This window comes from Vulpes vulpes, chromosome 5 (assembly GCF_048418805.1).
Source record: "Vulpes vulpes isolate BD-2025 chromosome 5, VulVul3, whole genome shotgun sequence".
NCBI lineage: Eukaryota > Metazoa > Chordata > Mammalia > Carnivora > Canidae > Vulpes > Vulpes vulpes.
Window position 1 is genome coordinate 94,115,200 of NC_132784.1, and position 19,118 is coordinate 94,134,317.

General features: G+C 35.6%; 1 protein-coding gene across 1 annotated transcript in view; it reads right to left on the reverse strand.

Annotated features, from left to right (window-relative positions):
- Window positions 1–285: 285 nt before the first annotated feature.
- CFH (complement factor H) overlaps window positions 286–19,118 on the reverse strand; it is a 78,656-nt gene continuing 59,823 nt past the window's right edge. Inside the window, exons 15-22 of the mRNA XM_025991355.2 lie at window positions 16,592–16,765; window positions 11,143–11,325; window positions 10,465–10,674; window positions 8,333–8,509; window positions 7,148–7,324; window positions 5,760–5,933; window positions 1,159–1,341; window positions 286–701 (exon numbers count right to left, since the gene is read on the reverse strand). Of these exons, the coding sequence (XP_025847140.2) occupies window positions 493–701; window positions 1,159–1,341; window positions 5,760–5,933; window positions 7,148–7,324; window positions 8,333–8,509; window positions 10,465–10,674; window positions 11,143–11,325; window positions 16,592–16,765 (1,487 nt within the window). The 3' untranslated portion in view covers window positions 286–492. The remainder of the gene's footprint in view (window positions 702–1,158; window positions 1,342–5,759; window positions 5,934–7,147; window positions 7,325–8,332; window positions 8,510–10,464; window positions 10,675–11,142; window positions 11,326–16,591; window positions 16,766–19,118) is intronic.

A 19,118-nucleotide genomic window follows, 5' to 3' on the forward strand; every position in this document is an offset into this window, starting at 1 on the left:
GGGTATATATATCTATTGACAGATAAGCAAAAGTAAATAATAACTACTTATATTGTATTATTAATAAGGTATGGCATAGTTAGGTTTTCACATGTTTTTGAAATGAAATTATCTTGAAAATGGTGAAAAGCATTTTCTCCCATTTCCTCTGAAATGGAGAGTCTCAGGCAGACTCAGAAGTTCTGGAAGACGTTTTGAGAAAGTTAGAGGGAAAGATGGATAGAAGTAGACACTGGAGTGACCTAATCTCTTGCCACAGATATTTTATGAATAGGACACAAAGCATTTTAGCTTGCCAAGTTTTAATGAGGTGCTTTTAAGAAGGATTTATTCATTCCTCTGATTATAATTACATCATCCACATCATATTTAATACAAATTCTGATTTATGAATATAAATGAGTTACACAATACTTGACAAAATAAACTGAGAATTGGACTGATAATAAAAATTCTCAGTAAATGTATATACTTTAATTATAAAACTGCATCTTAACCATAACCTATTACACAAACAGGATATGTCATTTTCCCTTCATGACAGACTGCTCGGAATTCTTGATTATTTGTCTTTGAAATATATCCAGGGATACATTCAAACTCAACAGTATCCCTTGTTTGAGAATACAGTTTTGTCTCAGAAGACCATCGAAATCGTATGTTATTTCTTCTCATGATCTCTTCTGATACAACACAGGCATCTGAAGGTGAAAAAAAAGAATATAACATCGAGTAGTAAACAAATATTTTCCATAGAACTTTAGACTCTCAAGTAGAATCTTCTACACTGGTCCAGGGCTTTGTTTTCAAAATCTTTTCCAAACCAATTAACTGAAAATCCACTGCATCGATTTAAATCATTTTAAATGATCAATGATGTAAAATGATGTACCACACTTAAGGTGTGATAATTTTATACTCAAAGATTCATAATGTCAATTATAACATGAAGAAATCCAGAGTCCTTTCAGTAAAGGATCTTTTGTTGCTTGAATAGGAGTTTTTTTCCAACTTTATTTCTTCTCATATTAATATTTGGTAGTCACATATTCAACAAATGATTGTTTGTTAATCAATGAACATTCTATTAATAACAGTAAGACATCTTACTCATTATACTGATTTTCCCAGGATCCATGAGAATATTAAAATATTTACCTAAGCATTTTGGTGGTTTTGACCACTGTCCATTTCTGCATCTTACAATCCTGTTTCCCTGAAGTGCATACAAGGACTGGCATTTGTACTCTACTGATGATTCTGGAGCATATGCTGATAATGGGAATGAAGTAATGTCTCCATTGTCAATAGGTGGAGGAGGCCCACATTTTCCTTTAGATTCTAAACAAAATATTTATTTGATTTATTGAAAGACTAAAGAAAAACAGGCTAAAATAAAGCAAATAAAAATATAGCACAATATGCAGTATCAAGACTTGTGACTTCTGCTGACAGAAATGATTCACTGAAGGGATCCCTGGGTGGCGCAGCGGTTTGGCGCCTGCCTTTGGCCCAGGGCGCGATCCTGGAGACCCGGGATCGAATCCCACATCAGGCTCCCGGCGCATGGAGCCTGCTTCTCCCTCTGCCTGTGTCTCTGCCTCTCTCTCTCTCTCTCTGTATGGCTATCATAAAAAAAAAAAAAAAAAAAAAAAAAAAAAAAAAAGAAATGATTCACTGAAGACATTTTAATCACTTAAACTGAGAATCAAACTTTTAAGCCTTTCCTTTTATCCTACAGGAAAGCACACCACATAAAGCATTAACAAACTGTCTGCTTTACAGTATTAAGGTATTAAAAATATTTTTCCTATTGAATAAATGAAGGACAGACAGATAGTAAATATAAACAAAGTTTCTTAATACATATAACATACTGCAGTGTCTATTGGATCTCTAGTCGTTCTTTATTGATTTTCATTTTTATTACAAAAGAATCATCAGGGCAGCCCAGGTGGCTCAGCAGTTCAGCACCACCTTCAGCCCAGGGTGTGATACTGGAGAGTTTCCCTGCATGGAGCCTGCTTCTCCCTCTGCCTGTGTCTCTGCCTCTCTCTCTCTCTTTCCTCTGTCTCTCTCTCATGAATAAATAAATAAAATCTTTTTAAAAACCCAAAAAACCTTTCTGCTTATTCCTTCTACTAAGTATCACTAAAAATCTTGAACATATTATGAAAACCAACATAAGAGATTATTCAAGGATTTCTTTTTTTTTTTTTTCTTAAAGACTTTATTCATTTATTCATGAGAGAGAGAGAGAGAAAGGCAGAGACACAAGCAGGCTCCATACAGGGAGCCAGACGTGGGACTTGATCCCAGGTCTCCAGAATCAGGCCCTGGGCTGAAGGCAGCACTAAACCACTGAGCCATACGGGCTGCCCCTATTCAAGGATTTCTACAGCAGTGAGTTGTTTGGGTTTTCATTTTGCCTTCTATGGAGCCTGGCCTGGGCACTGAAGAAGACTGGAACCCAGAAATGATATCAAGTTCAGGCCAAAAAGAAAAGTCCCAAGAGTTGCCTTCTCTCTTTAGCCAAAGGCTCAGGAAAGGAGTATTATAGCAAGACAGAAATATATATGTATTTTTTACAATACTTGAATTACTCCCAAAAATCATCATAGAAGAGAAACCTTGACCAACCCTCTTCCCATGTTGATCAGAGATCAACAGTGATCAATGGAGGCCAAGTGTGGCACCTAGACTTCTATCCACCGTCAGGGAACAAGATATCTCTCCACTTTCCATGGTGTCAGTGGAGGCCAAGTGGAAAGCCTGGACTTGCACTCTCTGCAGTAATGGAGGCCTGATAAATAAGAGATTTCAATAAAATCCAGAGTCTAAAACATAACACACCAAATGTCTAGAACACAATAAAAAATCACTCATCATACTGAGGACCAGGAAAATCTCAAGAGAAAGATAATCAACAGATCACAACACTGATATGAAACAGATATTGGAATTATTTGACTAAAAATCCAGTGGGAATTATAGAACTAAAAAATGTAGTAATGGAATTAAAAAAAAAAAAAACCCTTGCTAGATAGGCTCTATCATGGTTTACAGATGATGGAAGGATAAATCAACTTGAATAATATAAAATACAAATTACTCACTTTGAAAATAGACTGAAAACAAAACACAACAAAAAACTTCAAAAAAAAAAAAAAAAGGACTAAAATTTCCTAAATTGGCCACAAGGCATAAACATTCATATTGAAAAAGCCAAACAAGACAAACCCAAAGAAATTAATCCTGAGATACATTGTAATCAAACTGAGGAAAACTAAAGAAAATGAAAAAAACCTCAAAAGCAGCTACACAGAAATGAAGCAAACTTATAAGGGAAAACGGATTCAAGTGTCAGAGGGGTTCTCACCTGTAATCATCAAGCCAGAAAGAAAGAAGTGACAAGATTTTTCAAATACTAGAAGAAAAGAACTGTTACCCCTGAATGCTATATCCGGTGATACTACCCTTTAGGACTTAAGGGAGAAAAGAGGATATTCTGAGACAAAAGATATTTATCTCCAGCAGATCTTTAAAGAATTGTGAAAAGAATTCTTCAAAAAGCAGGGAGAAGATAACAGAACAAGGACTGAGAGACTTCATGAAGGAAGAAAAGCAAAGGACTGAAAAAATAAGGGTAAATATAATAGACTCTCTTTTTCCTTTTTTTTTTTAAGTTTTTTTAATTTTTTTTTATTTTTTTTATTTATGATAGTCACAGAGAGAGAGAGAGAGAGGCAGAGACACAGGCGGAGGGAGAAGCAGGCTCCATGCACCGAGAGCCCGACGTGGGATTCGATCCCGGGTCTCCGGGATCACGCCCTGGTCCAAAGGCAGGCGCCAAACCGCTGCACCACCCAGGGATCCCTAGACTCTCTTTTTCCTAATGAGTTAATTAGGTTTGATGTTTGCGCAACATTACATCATTTGATATGGTGCTCAATATATGTAGAAGAAATACTTAAGACATTTATGTTTGAAATGTGGACAGGGTAAGGGCACCTGGGTTGCTCAGTCGGTCAGATGAGCATCTACTTTAGACTTCAGCTCAGGTCACGATCTCAGGGTTGGGACATCAAGCCCTCCCTGTATTGTCCCAATAGAGCCTCCCTTATTGGGCTCTAAGCTGGGCATGGAGGCTGCTTAAGATCCACCCCCCCACACACATAGTCCCCACCACTCCCCTCTCACTCTCTATTTCTCTCAAAAAATAAATATGTGAAAAATAAAATGTGGGGAGGGTAAATGGACCTAAGTGGAAGTAAGGTTTCCTCATTTCACTTTAAGTGGTAAAATGTCAAAACCAGAGGGTGTAACAAGCTACATATGTGCATCTTAATACGTTGAGCAACCACAGATAAAGCTACAAAGAGATATGCTCTGAAACAACATAAACATGTCAAAATAAAATTATTTTTAAATGTTCCAAAAATCCACAAGGATGGCAAAGAAAGAAATGGGAGTGAGAAATAAAGACATTCAAGACAAATAATAAAATGGCAGACGCAACCCCTAATCTATCAATAATTACATTAAGTGTAAATGGTTTAAATACTTCAGTTAAAATATAGGTGGGCTCAAAGTAAAAGATTGGAAAATTATATATGCTAAGCAAAAGTTGATTTGAAAAACAAGAGGCTATAATATCTCCTTTGTTGGCTCCTCTTATTTCTTAAACTCTAAATACTGGAGTGTGCTATGACCAAGTTCTCAGACTTTTTTTTTATTATCTACACTAACTCCCTTGTTGAGTTTCCTTGTTGAACTCAGCTGGTAACCCACCATTATATAATCCACATGCTGAAGAAGCCCAAATTTACATAACATTCTATGATCATGCCCCAGGTACTCACTGTGTGTCTCAAAGTGAAATTTCATAAGACTGTCAAATGTCCTCAACGTATCATTTTTAAAAACAGATTTATTTATTTATTTTAGAGAAGGAGGGGGAGGAGCAGAGGAAGAGGGACAAGTAGATTCCTAACTGAGCATGGAGCCTGTCATGGGGCTCCATGCCACAACCCTAAGATCATGACCTGAGGCAAAATCAAGAGTTGGATGCTCAACCCAGGTCCCCCTCTTAGCATTTTAATAGATTGAAATAATTGAGTGTCTTAATGCTTAAGATAGAGAATTTTCTGGTTGCCTAGGTGGCTCAGGTGGTTGAGCTACAAACTCTGGATTATGGCTCAGGTCATGACCTCAGGGTCATGGGATTGAGTCCCAGGTCAGGTTCTGCCCTTAGCATGGAATCTGCTAAAGATTCTCTCTCCCTCTCTCTACCCCCCTACTCCCACTGCTCATACTCACACTCTCTCTTCAAAAAAAAAAAGAGAGAGGGATCCCTGGGTGGCGCAGCGGTTTAGCGCCTGCCTTTGGCCCAGGGCGCTATTCTGGAGACCCAGGATCGAATCCCATGTCGGGCTCCCGGTGCATGGAGCCTGCTTCTCCCTCTGCCTATGTTTCTGCCTCTCTCTCTCTCTCTCTCTCTGTGTGTGACTATCATAAATAAAAAAAATTAAAAAAAAACAAAAACAAAAAAAAAGGGAGAGAGAGAGATTTTTCCATGATTCCAACTTCCCTAATCTGGCTAAATCTTTCGTAAAATAAATATATAATATCACTTATGTAGTCCACAAAAAGAAAAGATTGGATTTTAAGCACGATCGTTTTATTTGAGATAAAAAAATGATGCCATTATTAGTCCTTAATATATTCTTTAAAATTTAAGGAGAAATAAGATACTTTACCTCCACATTGAGGTGGTTTTGTCCAGGTCCCATTTAAACATGTCACTTCTGCTTCTCCAAACAGGTCAAAAGGTTTGATGCATTCATAATGAGCACTCCAACCAGGCAGATACCTAAGCCTCTCGTTTAGTACAATAGCATTTTTCACTTTGGGTGGACTCTCGCAGGACATATCTTAATGGGAAGAAAAAAAAGAAGCATCTCTAATTCAATGATCATTTTGAGTAGCAAATCAACAGATGGGATTCCAAATATATCCCAAGGGGAATTTAAGATCAACAGTTTATTATGAAACAGTGCCAATTTTAAGAAGTTTACATATAAGATTGAAGAAAAGATAAAACAATATCCTCTGATAAGATTTAAGCTTCTATGAAAAGGAGAGTTTTTCTGGACATTTCCCATTTTTAGTAAAATCAATATTATAAATTATATAAATTCAGAATGAAAATCATGGGACACCTGGGTAGCTCAGAGGTTGAAGATCTGCCTTTGGCTCAGGGAGTGATCCTGGAGTTCCAGGATTGAGCTCCCTACATGGAACCTGCTTCTCCCTCTACCTATGTCTCTGCTTCTTTCTCTCTGCGTCTCTCATAAATAAATAAATAAATAAATAAATAAATAAATAAATAAATAAATAAAATCTTTAAAAAGATGAAAATCCTAATAAAAAGATTATTTGATTTCAGATTTTGGCTTATAATCATTGTGTTTATGAATATAATTTTAGGCCCTTAGAAAAATAAACATAGTAGGCACTTCCTTAGATAACAAATGAAGAATTAACACACTTTGAAGAATGCCATAGTTGGAAGAGGATGATTAACTGAGGATCCAAACAGATGATGTGGAAAAATAACAGAAATATAAATGTACAGTTTATAAAAACACTCTTTAATGATTTTTTTTTTTTTTTTTTGCAAATGCTTAAGGACATTTCAGTGAGTAATTTATAACTCACCAGTGAGGTTCAGGAGGATATTAAGTATAATAGGCTATAGCTATGGTTCCTAAACTGGAGTACATATCAAATCTCTTGGGAATTGTTAAGACCTTTTCAAGGTTGCAACCCCAGAGTTTTTGACTCAACAGGTCTGAGTGAGCCTGTAAATTTACATTTGCATTTCTAACAATTTCCCAGAAGACACTAATGCTGCTATTCCAGAGATATCAATTTGAGAACCATTGGGCTTAAAGATGAACCACTAGGCAAAAAAAAAGATGAACCACTGAGTACACAATTTTATTCCTTTATGTTAAAGCATAAACCTTCTTTGACCTGGCCTAAAAAAATAATCTATGTCTGTTTTTTTAAATGGTGTTAGTGGGAATTCTATATTATATTACTTAAGACATTTTGGTAAGTAGATTCTAAAATATTAAAATACCTTTGCATACTGGACTTCCTATCCATTGGCCATTAAGACACTGTACAAAATCGGGTCCATCCAAAAGGTAATATGTTGGACATCTATAAGTCACTTTTTCTTCTGACCTATATACTACTTTCTTCGGGCCTATGGGTATGGCATTACCAAAGCTGGGTAAGTTAAAACAGTCTGTTTCTGAAAGAAAAAGAACACGTACTTGTTCAGTGAATCTTTTAAAATACATAATGACCAATAACTATAATGTAGGATGATAAGTACACATCAAACCAATGAGCATTGTACACAATTTTTCTTATTAGTTGAAAAAAAATGTGTTAGAAGTCTTTTGAGTGAATTACATTGAATAGTCCTATGCTTATCAAAAGTAAAACATGGGGAAAAAAAAAGGTAAAACATGGAGGTGATGATATGGAAACCCTATAAAGCTATGGATACATGTAAGTCTTGATATCATATTTCTTCCACTCAAATTCTTTTTTTGCCATACAAGCCACCTAATTATGTATGTATTTGTATTTTCTGCTTCTGTCAAAATCTGTTACTTTTAATTATGTCAAATATCTTAGAAAACTATATATTTATAAGGGGATAACTGATAAACTAACAATAAATTGAATAATGATTGATTAGCAAGGAGCAGCTGTGATACAAGAACAGAGATGAGGGAGATCCCTGGGTGGCTCAGCAGTTTAGCACCTGCCATTGGCTCAGGGCGTGATCTTGGAGTCTGGGATCGAGTCCCACATCAGGCTCCCTACATGGAGCCTGCTTCTCCCTCTGCCTGTGTCTCTGCTAGTCTCTGTCTCTGTCTCTCTTTGTCTGTCTCTCATGAATAAATAAATAAATAAAATCTTAAAAAAAAAAGAACAGAGATGAAGAAATCTACAACTTCCCAGAGATACCTTGTTAAATTCTAGAATTACTGCCTAGTTTCATATTTGTACCACTGATGTCTGAATTAAGAATTGGGGTGCCTGGGTGGCTCAGTGGTTGAGCGTCTGCCTTTGACTCAGCTCGTGATCCCAGGGTCCCGGGATTGAGTCCCACCTTGGGCTCCTACAGAAAGCCTGCTTCTCCCTCTGCCTGTGTCTCTGCCTCTCTCTCTCTCTGTCTCTCATGAATAAATAAATAAAATCTTTAAAAAAATAGTTATCAACCTTAGAGTAAAATTAAATACTATACTTATGCATTTTGGTGGATTAGACCATTTTCCTCCTAAACATTTTACAGATGCAGGTCCATCAATTGCAAAACCATCATCACATTTATACATCACTTCTTCTCCATATTGGTAACTGTCTGATTTTTGAATTACAATACCATGTGTAACCATATATGCTGGTGGTGCACACGGAAGCCCTGAAAAAAAAAAGAAAGAATAATTCCATGTTTCATTAATTTTGAAATTTAATTTTATGTACTGGTTGCCGTATTTGGCAGTATTATTTGAAAAGAAATGATAACACAGGAGTTACAATCATAACACAGAGAAGGTGCACAAATGGTTCCTAAAGCTACCACTCTGATGTGTGTCCAGCTGGAAACCTGAGCAAGAACTTGAAACCAAAAATATTCATATATTATCAGCTGTCATCATATCTTTCTATCATATTCTTTATAGATATGTCTCCTAAGGCAAGGAAAACAAAAGAAAAAATAAACTATTGGGACTATATCAAAATAAAAAGCTTATGCACAGTGAAGGAAACAATAAACAAAATGAAAAGGCAACCTACAGAATAGGAGAAGCTATTTGCAAATGGCATATCTGTTAAAGGGTTAGTATCCAAAATATAGAAAGAACTTATAAAACTCAACACCTGAAAAATGAATAATCCAATTAAAAATGGAAGAAGACATGAATAGACAATTTTCCAAAGAAGATATACAGATGGCCAACAGATGCATGAAAAGATGCTCAACATCACTCATCATTAGGGAAATACTAAGCAAAACCACAATGAGATACCACCTTATACCTGTCAGAATGGCAAACAAAACAAAACAAACAAAAATTCAAACCAAATCAAACCAAAACAAACTGTGAGAAACAACAGGTACTGGTGAGGATACAGAGAAAGGGAAACATTTTTGCACTGCTGGTGGGAATGCAAGCTGGTGCAGTCACTCTGGAAAACAGTATGGAGGTTCCTCAAAAAGTTAAAAATAGAACTACCCTATGATCCAGCAATTGCACTTCTAGGTATTTACTCAGGGCATACAAAAATACTAATTCAAAGGAATATGTGTACCCTGATGTTTATAGTAGCATTATTTACAATAGCCAAGATATGAATGGAGCCCAAGTGTCCATTGATAAGCGAATGGATAAAGAAAGGATAGCACACACACACACACACACACACACACACACACACACAAATGGAATATTACTCAGCCATTAAAAGAATGAAATCGTGCCAACTGCAATGACATGGATGGAGCTGGAGAGTATAATGTTAAATGAAATAAATCAGAGAAAGACAAATACCACATGATTTCACTCATATGTGAAGTTTAAGAAACAAAACAAATGAGCAAAGGAGAAAAAATAAGAGGGAGGCAAACCAAGAAACAGTCTCAACTATAGAGAACAAACTGTTGGTTACCAGAGGGGACTTAGTGGGGGGATGAGTGAAATAGGTGAAAAGGATTAAGAAGGGCACTTGTGACGAGCACCAGCTGTTGTATGGAATTGCTGAATCACTAGATTGTACACCTGAAACTAATATTACACTGTGTTAAATAGCTGGAATTTAAATGTAAACTTAAAAATTTTTTTGAATTAAAAGAATAAAAATTAAAATGTCAATATATTTATGAAAGAAACTATCAGTGCTTCTCAAACCGATATAGTGTATAATAAAAAGAAGAGCATTTACAATTAATCATCTTAAGATAAGTACCATGTATTGTAAAAATCAGGAAGCACATTATAGGAAAAACAAAAAAAATGTTTTAAACTGATGGCAAAGTAACAGTACAACTTATATACATAGGTAGGGATATGGATAGGCATACATATATGAATAGGTTTAGTTGCACTACACATCTAGTTTTAATTAAACAATTGCCAGAATTAAAAGTGATTTTATAACAAATCAATCAAATTAACAAAAATGAGATAGGCTTGATTATGCAAACATTGTTTGGTAAAGTACATAAATATATAAATGATTTTATAGATTTAGATATAAATGATTTTATATATTTAGAAACCTAAAGGATTCTTTCTCCTAGGTTTGATGACAGTTCTGTTTAATGGATTGTATTGAAAATTGAGGATAGAATTTTAGTTTGCATACTGTCCTCACCTACACACCGAGGTAAAGAACTCCATTTTCCCATCTGGCAAGTTATCTCATCCTTTTCAGATACCCTGAAACCATCCTCACAAGTGTAATTTAATTTGCTGCCATGTGGGTAAGACTTAGGTTTTGATGTTTCTTCTATTTCTTCTGAAAATATAGATGATTTAATGGTTCCATGTTCTATAGGAGATGGTTGAGGACATGGGATTTTTTCTGTATAAAAACCAAAGATCAAAGAGTCAAGCACGGATATAATGTTTAAACTGAAAAATGCAATGAAATTTGTCATTTGAAATTTTAAAATAAGGACAATTTAAACGAGTTAAATTACAGAAACTGAAAAACATTTGAAACTTTCAAGCATATATATCTCCATACAATCTACGCTATTCTCCATTTGTTCACTATGCACCTTCATTCTTGTCCTGTTCATCACGAGAAATAAAACAGGTATAAACAAATTTTCTGTAGTTGTTTGCACAGTAACCCAAAGTTTTTGCCTGTTCATTTCACAATAGAAGTGAAAGAATGCTGATTGATTTATATACTTAGTTTGTGATTTACTGTTCAGGTTTAAGTGAAATAGATACAGAGATCTTCATCTTGTTCATTTACACAAAGCCTAAGGAAGAATTAATCTCCTTTGAAAGAATGTTATAAAGCAAGTTATGCACTACTGACCAGCACAGCGTGGTACTGACTGCCATCTTCCATCTTTACACACAATTTCTTCTGCATCCTGAATTATGTAATCGTCTTGACAGACAACAGATACTTTTTCTCCATCCTTAAAATTCACTGTCGTTGCCACATTCTGAGCATTGGGAATCTGAGGTGGAGGGGGGCATGACTGCTTTTCAACTTCTAAAAATATTAAAATTAGATTTCTTGATTAAACATCAAAAGTAAAAAATACTTAAAAAATAATTAAACAGAAAACTCAATAATAATGTATTATTAATGACCAAATAATAACATCATGTTCTATGTTTAAATGTGTTGTACTCTTCAGCTTTTAGAGCACTTTAATATATCTCGTGGCTTATATTCTCACCATATTACTTGTAGTATCTTTCTTTTATTCTTTCTGTGATAAAACTTGCAAAATTTATGTAAAACCTATTTTATTTTTTTTTAAATTTTTATTTATTTATGATGGTCAGAGAGAGAGAGGCAGAGACACAGGCAGAGGGAGAAGCAGGCAGAGGGAGAAGCAGGCTCCATGCACTGGGAGCCCGACGTGGGATTCGATCCGGGATCTGCAGGATCGCGCCCTGGGCCAAAGGCAGGCGCCAAACCACTACGCCACCCAGGGATCCCTGTAAAACCTATTTTAATTATTTCTAAACATTAGGATGTTCTAACTGAATTGTCCACTCAGTAAAAGGCACTAGATACAGATATCAGAATCTTTTTAACAGATATCCTTAATCAAACATATTGTGATTGGATTAAAATCCTTACAAGATGTGGAATGGAAGCTAATTAGCCGGAGGAAGAACTGCCTGTAGTTAATGATCAAATTATTTGATACAGATTCTTGGCGAAGATAAGAATTAGATATGGTCACTAATGATTTATAGTGTGTTGTTTAAAGTTCAAAATTCCCTGGAGGTACTGTTTACTAGCTTGCCAACACTATTAAGAGGTATAGAGGTTAATGAAATACACCTTGTGTGACGGATTAGACAGCCCAGCTTCAGCTGCGTGACCAACAAGGTATATAAAATTTCTCTGTAGGGGATCCCTGGGTGGCGCAGCAGTTTAGCGCCTGCCTTTGGCCCAGAGGGCGATCTTGGAGACCCGGGATCGAATCCCACGTCGGGCTCCCAGTGCATGGAGCCTGCTTCTCCCTCTGCCTATGTCTCTGCCTCTCTCTCTCTCTCTCTCTCTATCATAAATAAATAAAAAAATAAAATAAAATTTCTCTGTAAACTCATGTTTGATCTCCCAGGGAGCTGAGATACTGTACAGCGTTGTGGCAGGTCATAATCTGAAAACAGAGCATGTCTTTTTCAATGAGGGAAGACTCTGGATAGCTGGCTATACCTGGAGGCTTTGGGACTTCTCTATGAGTCCTTGATTTTGCTTTCTCCTGCCATGTGTTTATTTCATTTAAGGTCTTATGTGAGTTGTACACTGGGAAGTCTTGTAAGTCCTTTCAGTTACCCAAGATTTTGTACTCAATTCAGAGAAATATTTGACTGAATACACTTCATTCATGCTTACTAATATTTTCAATTTCTGTCTCATATTTTCTAAGCATAGAAGTATTTTATATTTAACCAAATTTTTTTTCTTATTTGTTTTAAATATTTTGGCGTATTTTTTTCAATGATTTAATTTCTTCTATATATGATATTTAATCGTTTTTGTCCTAATAATGTTAATTTGTCCTTCCTCTGATACATTTTGCCAGATGTTGGTCTAGCAATTAAATTTCCCTAAAGATAGAATTACTATTCTGCAAATCGTCTGTTTATGCTTTTATAAAAAGTTTATTTGTATTTTATTATTATTTTTTTAAGATTTATTAATTTATTCATGAGAGACACAGACTAAGAGAGAGAGGCAGAGACATAGGCAGAGGGAGAAGCAGGCTCCTCCCAGGGAGCCGGATGCAGGACTTGATCCCCGATCCGGGATCACCACCTGAGCCAAAGGCAGGCGCCCAACAGCTGAGCCACCCAGATGTCCCTGTATTTTATTTTTATATTTTAAAAATGATTTGGTATTTTTTTTTTAATTTATTTTTTATTTATTTATGATAGTCACAGAGAGAGAGAGAGAGGCAGAGACACAGGCAGAGGGAGAAGCAGGCTCCATGTACCGGGAGCCCGACGTGGGATTCGATCCGGGGTCTCCAGGATCGCGCCCTGGGCCAAAGGCAGGCGCTAAACCGCTGCGCCACCCAGGGATCCCTGATTTGGTATTTTTTGCAGCTCTTTTTATAGCAATCATACCAACAACAACAAAAAAAGCTGTAAAAGAATAAATTTATTTAGGAAAAAATATTTGGAAATTAAGCAACAAAATCTAAATAACTGACCCATCAAAGAAGAAATCACAAGGAATATTAGAGAACATTCCACATAGAATTAAATGAAAATGAGATGTATATACAAATTTTGAGGCTGCTATACAGTGATACTTAGAAGGAAAAATGGAATTTATCTTTAAAAAGTAGGATGGCCTGACGGCTGGGTGGCTTAGTGGTTAAACATCTGCCTTTGGCTCAGGGCATGATCCTGGAGTCCTGGGATCAAGTCCCACATAGGGGTCCTCCACATGGAGCCTGCTTTTCCCTCTGCCTATGTCTCTGTCTCTCTCTCTCTATGTGTCTTTCATGAATAAACAAATAAAATCTTTAAAAAAAAGTAGGATGGTTTAAATCAATGTTTTAATTTCCTACCTTAAGAAATGAAAAAATAAAATTAAAATCAATGTAATTAGAGTGCACAAACTAGTTAAGTCACCAGAAAAGAGAAAATTGAGAAAGACAAACAGAAAAAAAGAAACAGAAAAAATAATGAATGTTAATAAGGCTATAAAAATTAGAAGAGAGTAAATGGAGAAAATTAAGCATTAAAATTGGTTATTTGGAAATATTAATAAAACGGAAGAAGAAATACAGCAAGAATAATTAAGATGAAAGGAGAAATAAGTATCAATGTCAAGAATGAAAGAAGTAATACCAACAAAGAAACTATATAATTAAAAGGAAAATAGAATATTAACTGACTGTTAGAAACAATTATATATACCAATCAATTTCATAAATTAGACAAAATAGAGCTGTTTCTTGAAAAATACAACTTCCCTGCATTGACAAAAGACAATAAGAAAATCTGAATATTTCGCTACTTATTAAAGAAATTGAATTCTTCACCAAGAAAAATTTTCAGGGATGCCTGGGTGGTTCAGCAGTTGAACATCTGCCTTTGGCCCAGGGTGTGATCCCGGAGTCGCAGGACCAAGTCTCACATCAGGCTTCCTGCAGGGAGCCTGCTTCTCCCTCTGCTTGTGTCTCTGCCTCTATCTCTCTCTGTCTTTCATGAATAAATAAATGAAATATTTAAAAAATAGAAAAATTTCCAAAAAAGCAAATTATATGTCAGGTGACTTTGTGAGTAAAGTCTATCAATCATTTACGGTAAAAATAATAAAATGATATGTGTAATATATAATATTGTGTAGTGTGTGTAATAATAATATTACATATATACTTTCAGAAAACAGAGAAATAGAGAGCAGTCCTCAATTCGTTTTATGAGGCCATGATAATCTTAAAACCTGGGAGAGGCATTAAAAGAAAAATTAACTACAGATTAATATTCCCCATGAATACAGATGCAAAACTCCCTAAAAATAGATCAGCAAATCGAGTACATGAAAATATAGGAAGAATAACAGGTCACCATCTCGTAGGGTTAACTTCAGGAAGGAGAGATTTGTTCAACTTTCAAAAATGTATATATATAATTCACTGTATGAACGGAGTTAAGAAAGTCATATTATCATACCAAGAGATAAACAAAAACCATCTAAAAACATTCAACATTGGTTGATCATAAAATTTCTCACTCAGTTAAGTAAGAATAGAAGGAAATCTCCTTATGCTACAAAAGGGCATCTACAAAAGTCCTAAATTGACATTATACTTGTGACATTATACTTATATAATGTTGAATACCCTCCTCCCAGTGATCAAGAATAAGACAAAGAAGTATGTTCTCATCATTTTCTTTCAACAGTTTACCAGAGGTCCTAGTCAGTGATAAAAAAAAAATTAAAAAAATTAAAATGGACTGGCAAAAATAAAATCTTGTATTTTTAGTGATATTAATTGCTTACAGAAAATTGCAACAGATCTACAAAACAATACCTACAATGAATAAGGCAACTTAGTATAGTGTCAGAGTATAAAATCAATATGTACAAATCGAATGTGAGGACAAAGGCAAAGGAAAATCCTGACCCCGTCTCCACTCACAAGACACCTCGAATCTACAGCTATATAGAGAACAATTTCCTCTGAAAAAGACCCGAAAAGGAGCTGAATGGCTCCTTCACAACAAACAATAAGTACTGCCCTGGAGTGCCCAGACAGCTGACTGAAACACACTCCCAGTCTTTCTCAGAAACAGGACTATTTACTTGTCCTAAAACTTTAGTTTGAGGGGCAGACCTCAGATTTGCCACACATCTGGAGGCTACAGAGGTGCTTTCAGGGAACATGGACCAGGGGGATGTCATCTTTGTGCTCTCTTCAGCCTCAGAGAAAACCAAAACACTAATTTTTTTTTTTTTAAGATTTTATTTATTTATTCATGAAAGAGAAAGAGGCAGAGACACAGGCAGAGAGAGAAGCAGGTTCCCTGCAGGGAGCCTGATGTGGGACTTCATCCCCCATCGCCCTATTTGAGCATCCCCTAAAATGCTAATTCCTTTTTTTTTAGAGGCATCACATTTAACTTTATTATTTTTTTATAATAAATTTATTTCTTATTGGTGTTCAATTTGCCAACATACAGAATAACACCCAGTGCTCATCCTGTCAAGTGCCCCCCTCAATGCCCGTCACTAAATCATCCCCACCCCCCCGCCCTCCTCCCCTTCCACCACCCCTAGTTCCTTTCCCAAAGTTAGGAGTCTTTATGTTCTATCTCCCTTTCTGATATTCTTAAAGATACCTGACCAGATGTTAATTCAACGCCACCAAGTTTCTGGGTGGTGTGTTTCATAGCTGACTAATACATGGATGCAATTAATAGTTAGAAATTATGTTTTGGAGCAGCCCGGGTGGCTCAGCAGTTTAGCGCTGCCTTCGGCCCAGGGTGTGATCCTGGAGACCTGGGATCGAGTCCCATGTCGGGCTCCCTGCATGGAGTCTGCTTCTCCCTCTGCCTTGTGTCTCTCCCTCTCTCTGTGTGTCTCTCATGAATGAATAAATAAAATCTTAAAAAAAAAAAGAAATTATGTTTTGGTTAGTTTCTAAATTACCTTCCAGCTTGAAAATTATGTGTAGTAATAAATAGGTAAAATTTTTTAAAAAGATGCAAAGATACTACTTTTACAAGTTAGAAAGAAATAGAATACGTTTTTGAAAATATTATAAATAAGAGCTTACCTGTGCAGGTTAGTTCAGGATCCCATTGTCCATTTATGCACGTTGAGTTCTTCTGCTTTAACGTTTTTCTGCATCTATAACTTATGTTGTCATTATGATCAAATATATTGTTATCTAATGGAGTTGCCTCAAATTTAGTCAGTCCGTATGTACACTTCTTAAGTTCATCTGTTGCTATAAAATGAAAATATTCCCTTAAAAATACTAATTATAAGAATCAAAGAAGCTACTATAAATATAGCTTAGAGTCAATAGTATAATAAAATTAGAATTTGTGCCCATAAACCTCACCAATTTATTTCTGATCCTATTGCATGAGATGGGCTCTTATGTGTGAACACAAGTCTTGTGTCCAGTCTTTGAAATTTCAGAGAAAAGTCCTTCATAAGTACATTCTGCACTTTGGGAGTTAGAAAAGTGCTAAGAGGCTCACTGTTTGGGATGATCTACATACTGAACAGTCATCACCTGACTTAATTTACTCCCATATTTATCTGTGGAAATAGAATATATGAAGTTGCTAGTTTAAATGTTTTTTTTTCCAATAAAGGTATTATAATATAGTAAGAAAAGTACATCTAAGATGTATTATACAGAATGTGAATACTTCAGCAGATCTTTTGCATAATCACTAAAAAATAGGGACAAATAAGAAATTTGGTACTTAAAGTCACAACCTGTTTCCTGTGTATATCCTTATAATCTTTGAAGAGCTACTTTATACACCAGATCAACCTATCATTCAATAATATTATAATGCTATATTAGTAAATTTTTGTTGGTTCTGAGTTAAATATAACATATTTTTATATATCTACATATTTCAAAAATTCAATGCAGGTTGGAGCATTTTTTTAAAAATATGAGTTGATATAGTTAATGACTAGCCAAAGAAGAAATGATTTTATAATACAATAAAAAAGAAAACAAAGGAGGCTAATTCAAAACATGCTAAAGGCTGAGAATTAGTCCTGTTTTTAGGGCTTGTCCAGTATTGAGGGAAGCAAAAGAAAAAGTGTTCAGATGATGGTAATTGGAGGATGATCTATAGTCAAAAGGAGTGGTAGTAGTTGTTGTCATTGTTTTATGATTGAGTGGTTTCTGAAAGAATTTCTTTGTTTATTAGGAGAAAATAAGCATTTTGAGAAGAGTGAAAAACTGGACTAGCTGTAGGTACGAAATAAACATTGAGAGGACAAAATTGGGTAAGGTCTATGATAGCTATAAGGGGATTATGTTAAGCTGAATATAGGTAGGAGATTAACCTTTGGAAGGTAAATTCGAAGATCAGAAAAGAGTAATAATTGAAGCAATTCTTTTTAAAGATTGTATTTATTTATGAGAGACACACAGAGAGAGGAAGAGACATAGGAAGAGGGAGGAGAAGCAGGCTCCATGCAGAGAGCCCAACGTGGGACTCGATCCAGGACTCTGGGATCACACCCTGAGCCAAAGGCAGATGCTCAACCACTGAGCCACCCAGGCATCCCGATGCAAATGTTTTAGAAGAAGAATGAAAAGCTGAGAGTTCTTATTACCTGTTATAACATTGGGTTTCCCCCCATATGAAATAAGGTGAGATCATTTGGGGAGATAGAAGATGACAAAAATGAAGACTAGTCCTGAAGGACTGACAATGTTCTAATGGGAATGTGTTTAGCAAAAATGTAAGGATTAATAAGCAATGAAATTTATGATTCATTCAACAAACTACTATTTAATGTCTGCTATATGTCTCGGGTATTGGGAACACATCATGAGCAAAACAGGTGTCAATCTCTGCTCTTATGGAGCATGTGCCCAAGCCCTACCTTCTCCTTGGAACAACTGATGCCCAGAAATCTGATGAATAAGTAAGACTGCACATCCAGGGTTCTTTTTGAACGTAGAAACTAGGAAAACTCTAGGAAGAATGACAAGGGCACCCAATATTCTTCCAGTTAGTCATAAAAAATTTGGTCATCCAGAGATCGGGATGCTTCACATAATCAACCAGGGTGAAGTCCATCCATCAGATTTGTTTCTCAGCCTGATCCTGACTGCCTCCTTTTTTTTTTTTTTTTTTGACTCCCTCCTTTGACTGAATTATACACCTGACTGAGAAGCCTGCAACCCACCTACCCTTCAGCACATTCACTTTTGCATTTGAAACAGATTGGGAAATTGTTAGAAACTTTGAGGGGGGCAAGATTCCTATAGGAATGTAGTAAGTGGATATTTTCTTAATTTTGTTTTCCAGGGCCTGAACACAAGAGTGCCACACATAAAAACAAAAATGGTATTTATGCAAAGAGAGTTCTATTTTCTTGGAAATTAGTACTGAGATTTAAATCACATGAATAATGGTAAGTAAAATTTAGTTTTACACTCATAAACAATGTTAATATCAGGGATAGGAAGACTGACAAAATTTCATCGATAACTTGTAGACACATAAGAAACTATAAACAATGTCTGCCTTCATTGTAATTTAAGACCTGGCACTTTCAAAAATAAACATAAATTTTAAAAAGATATTTGCGAATAT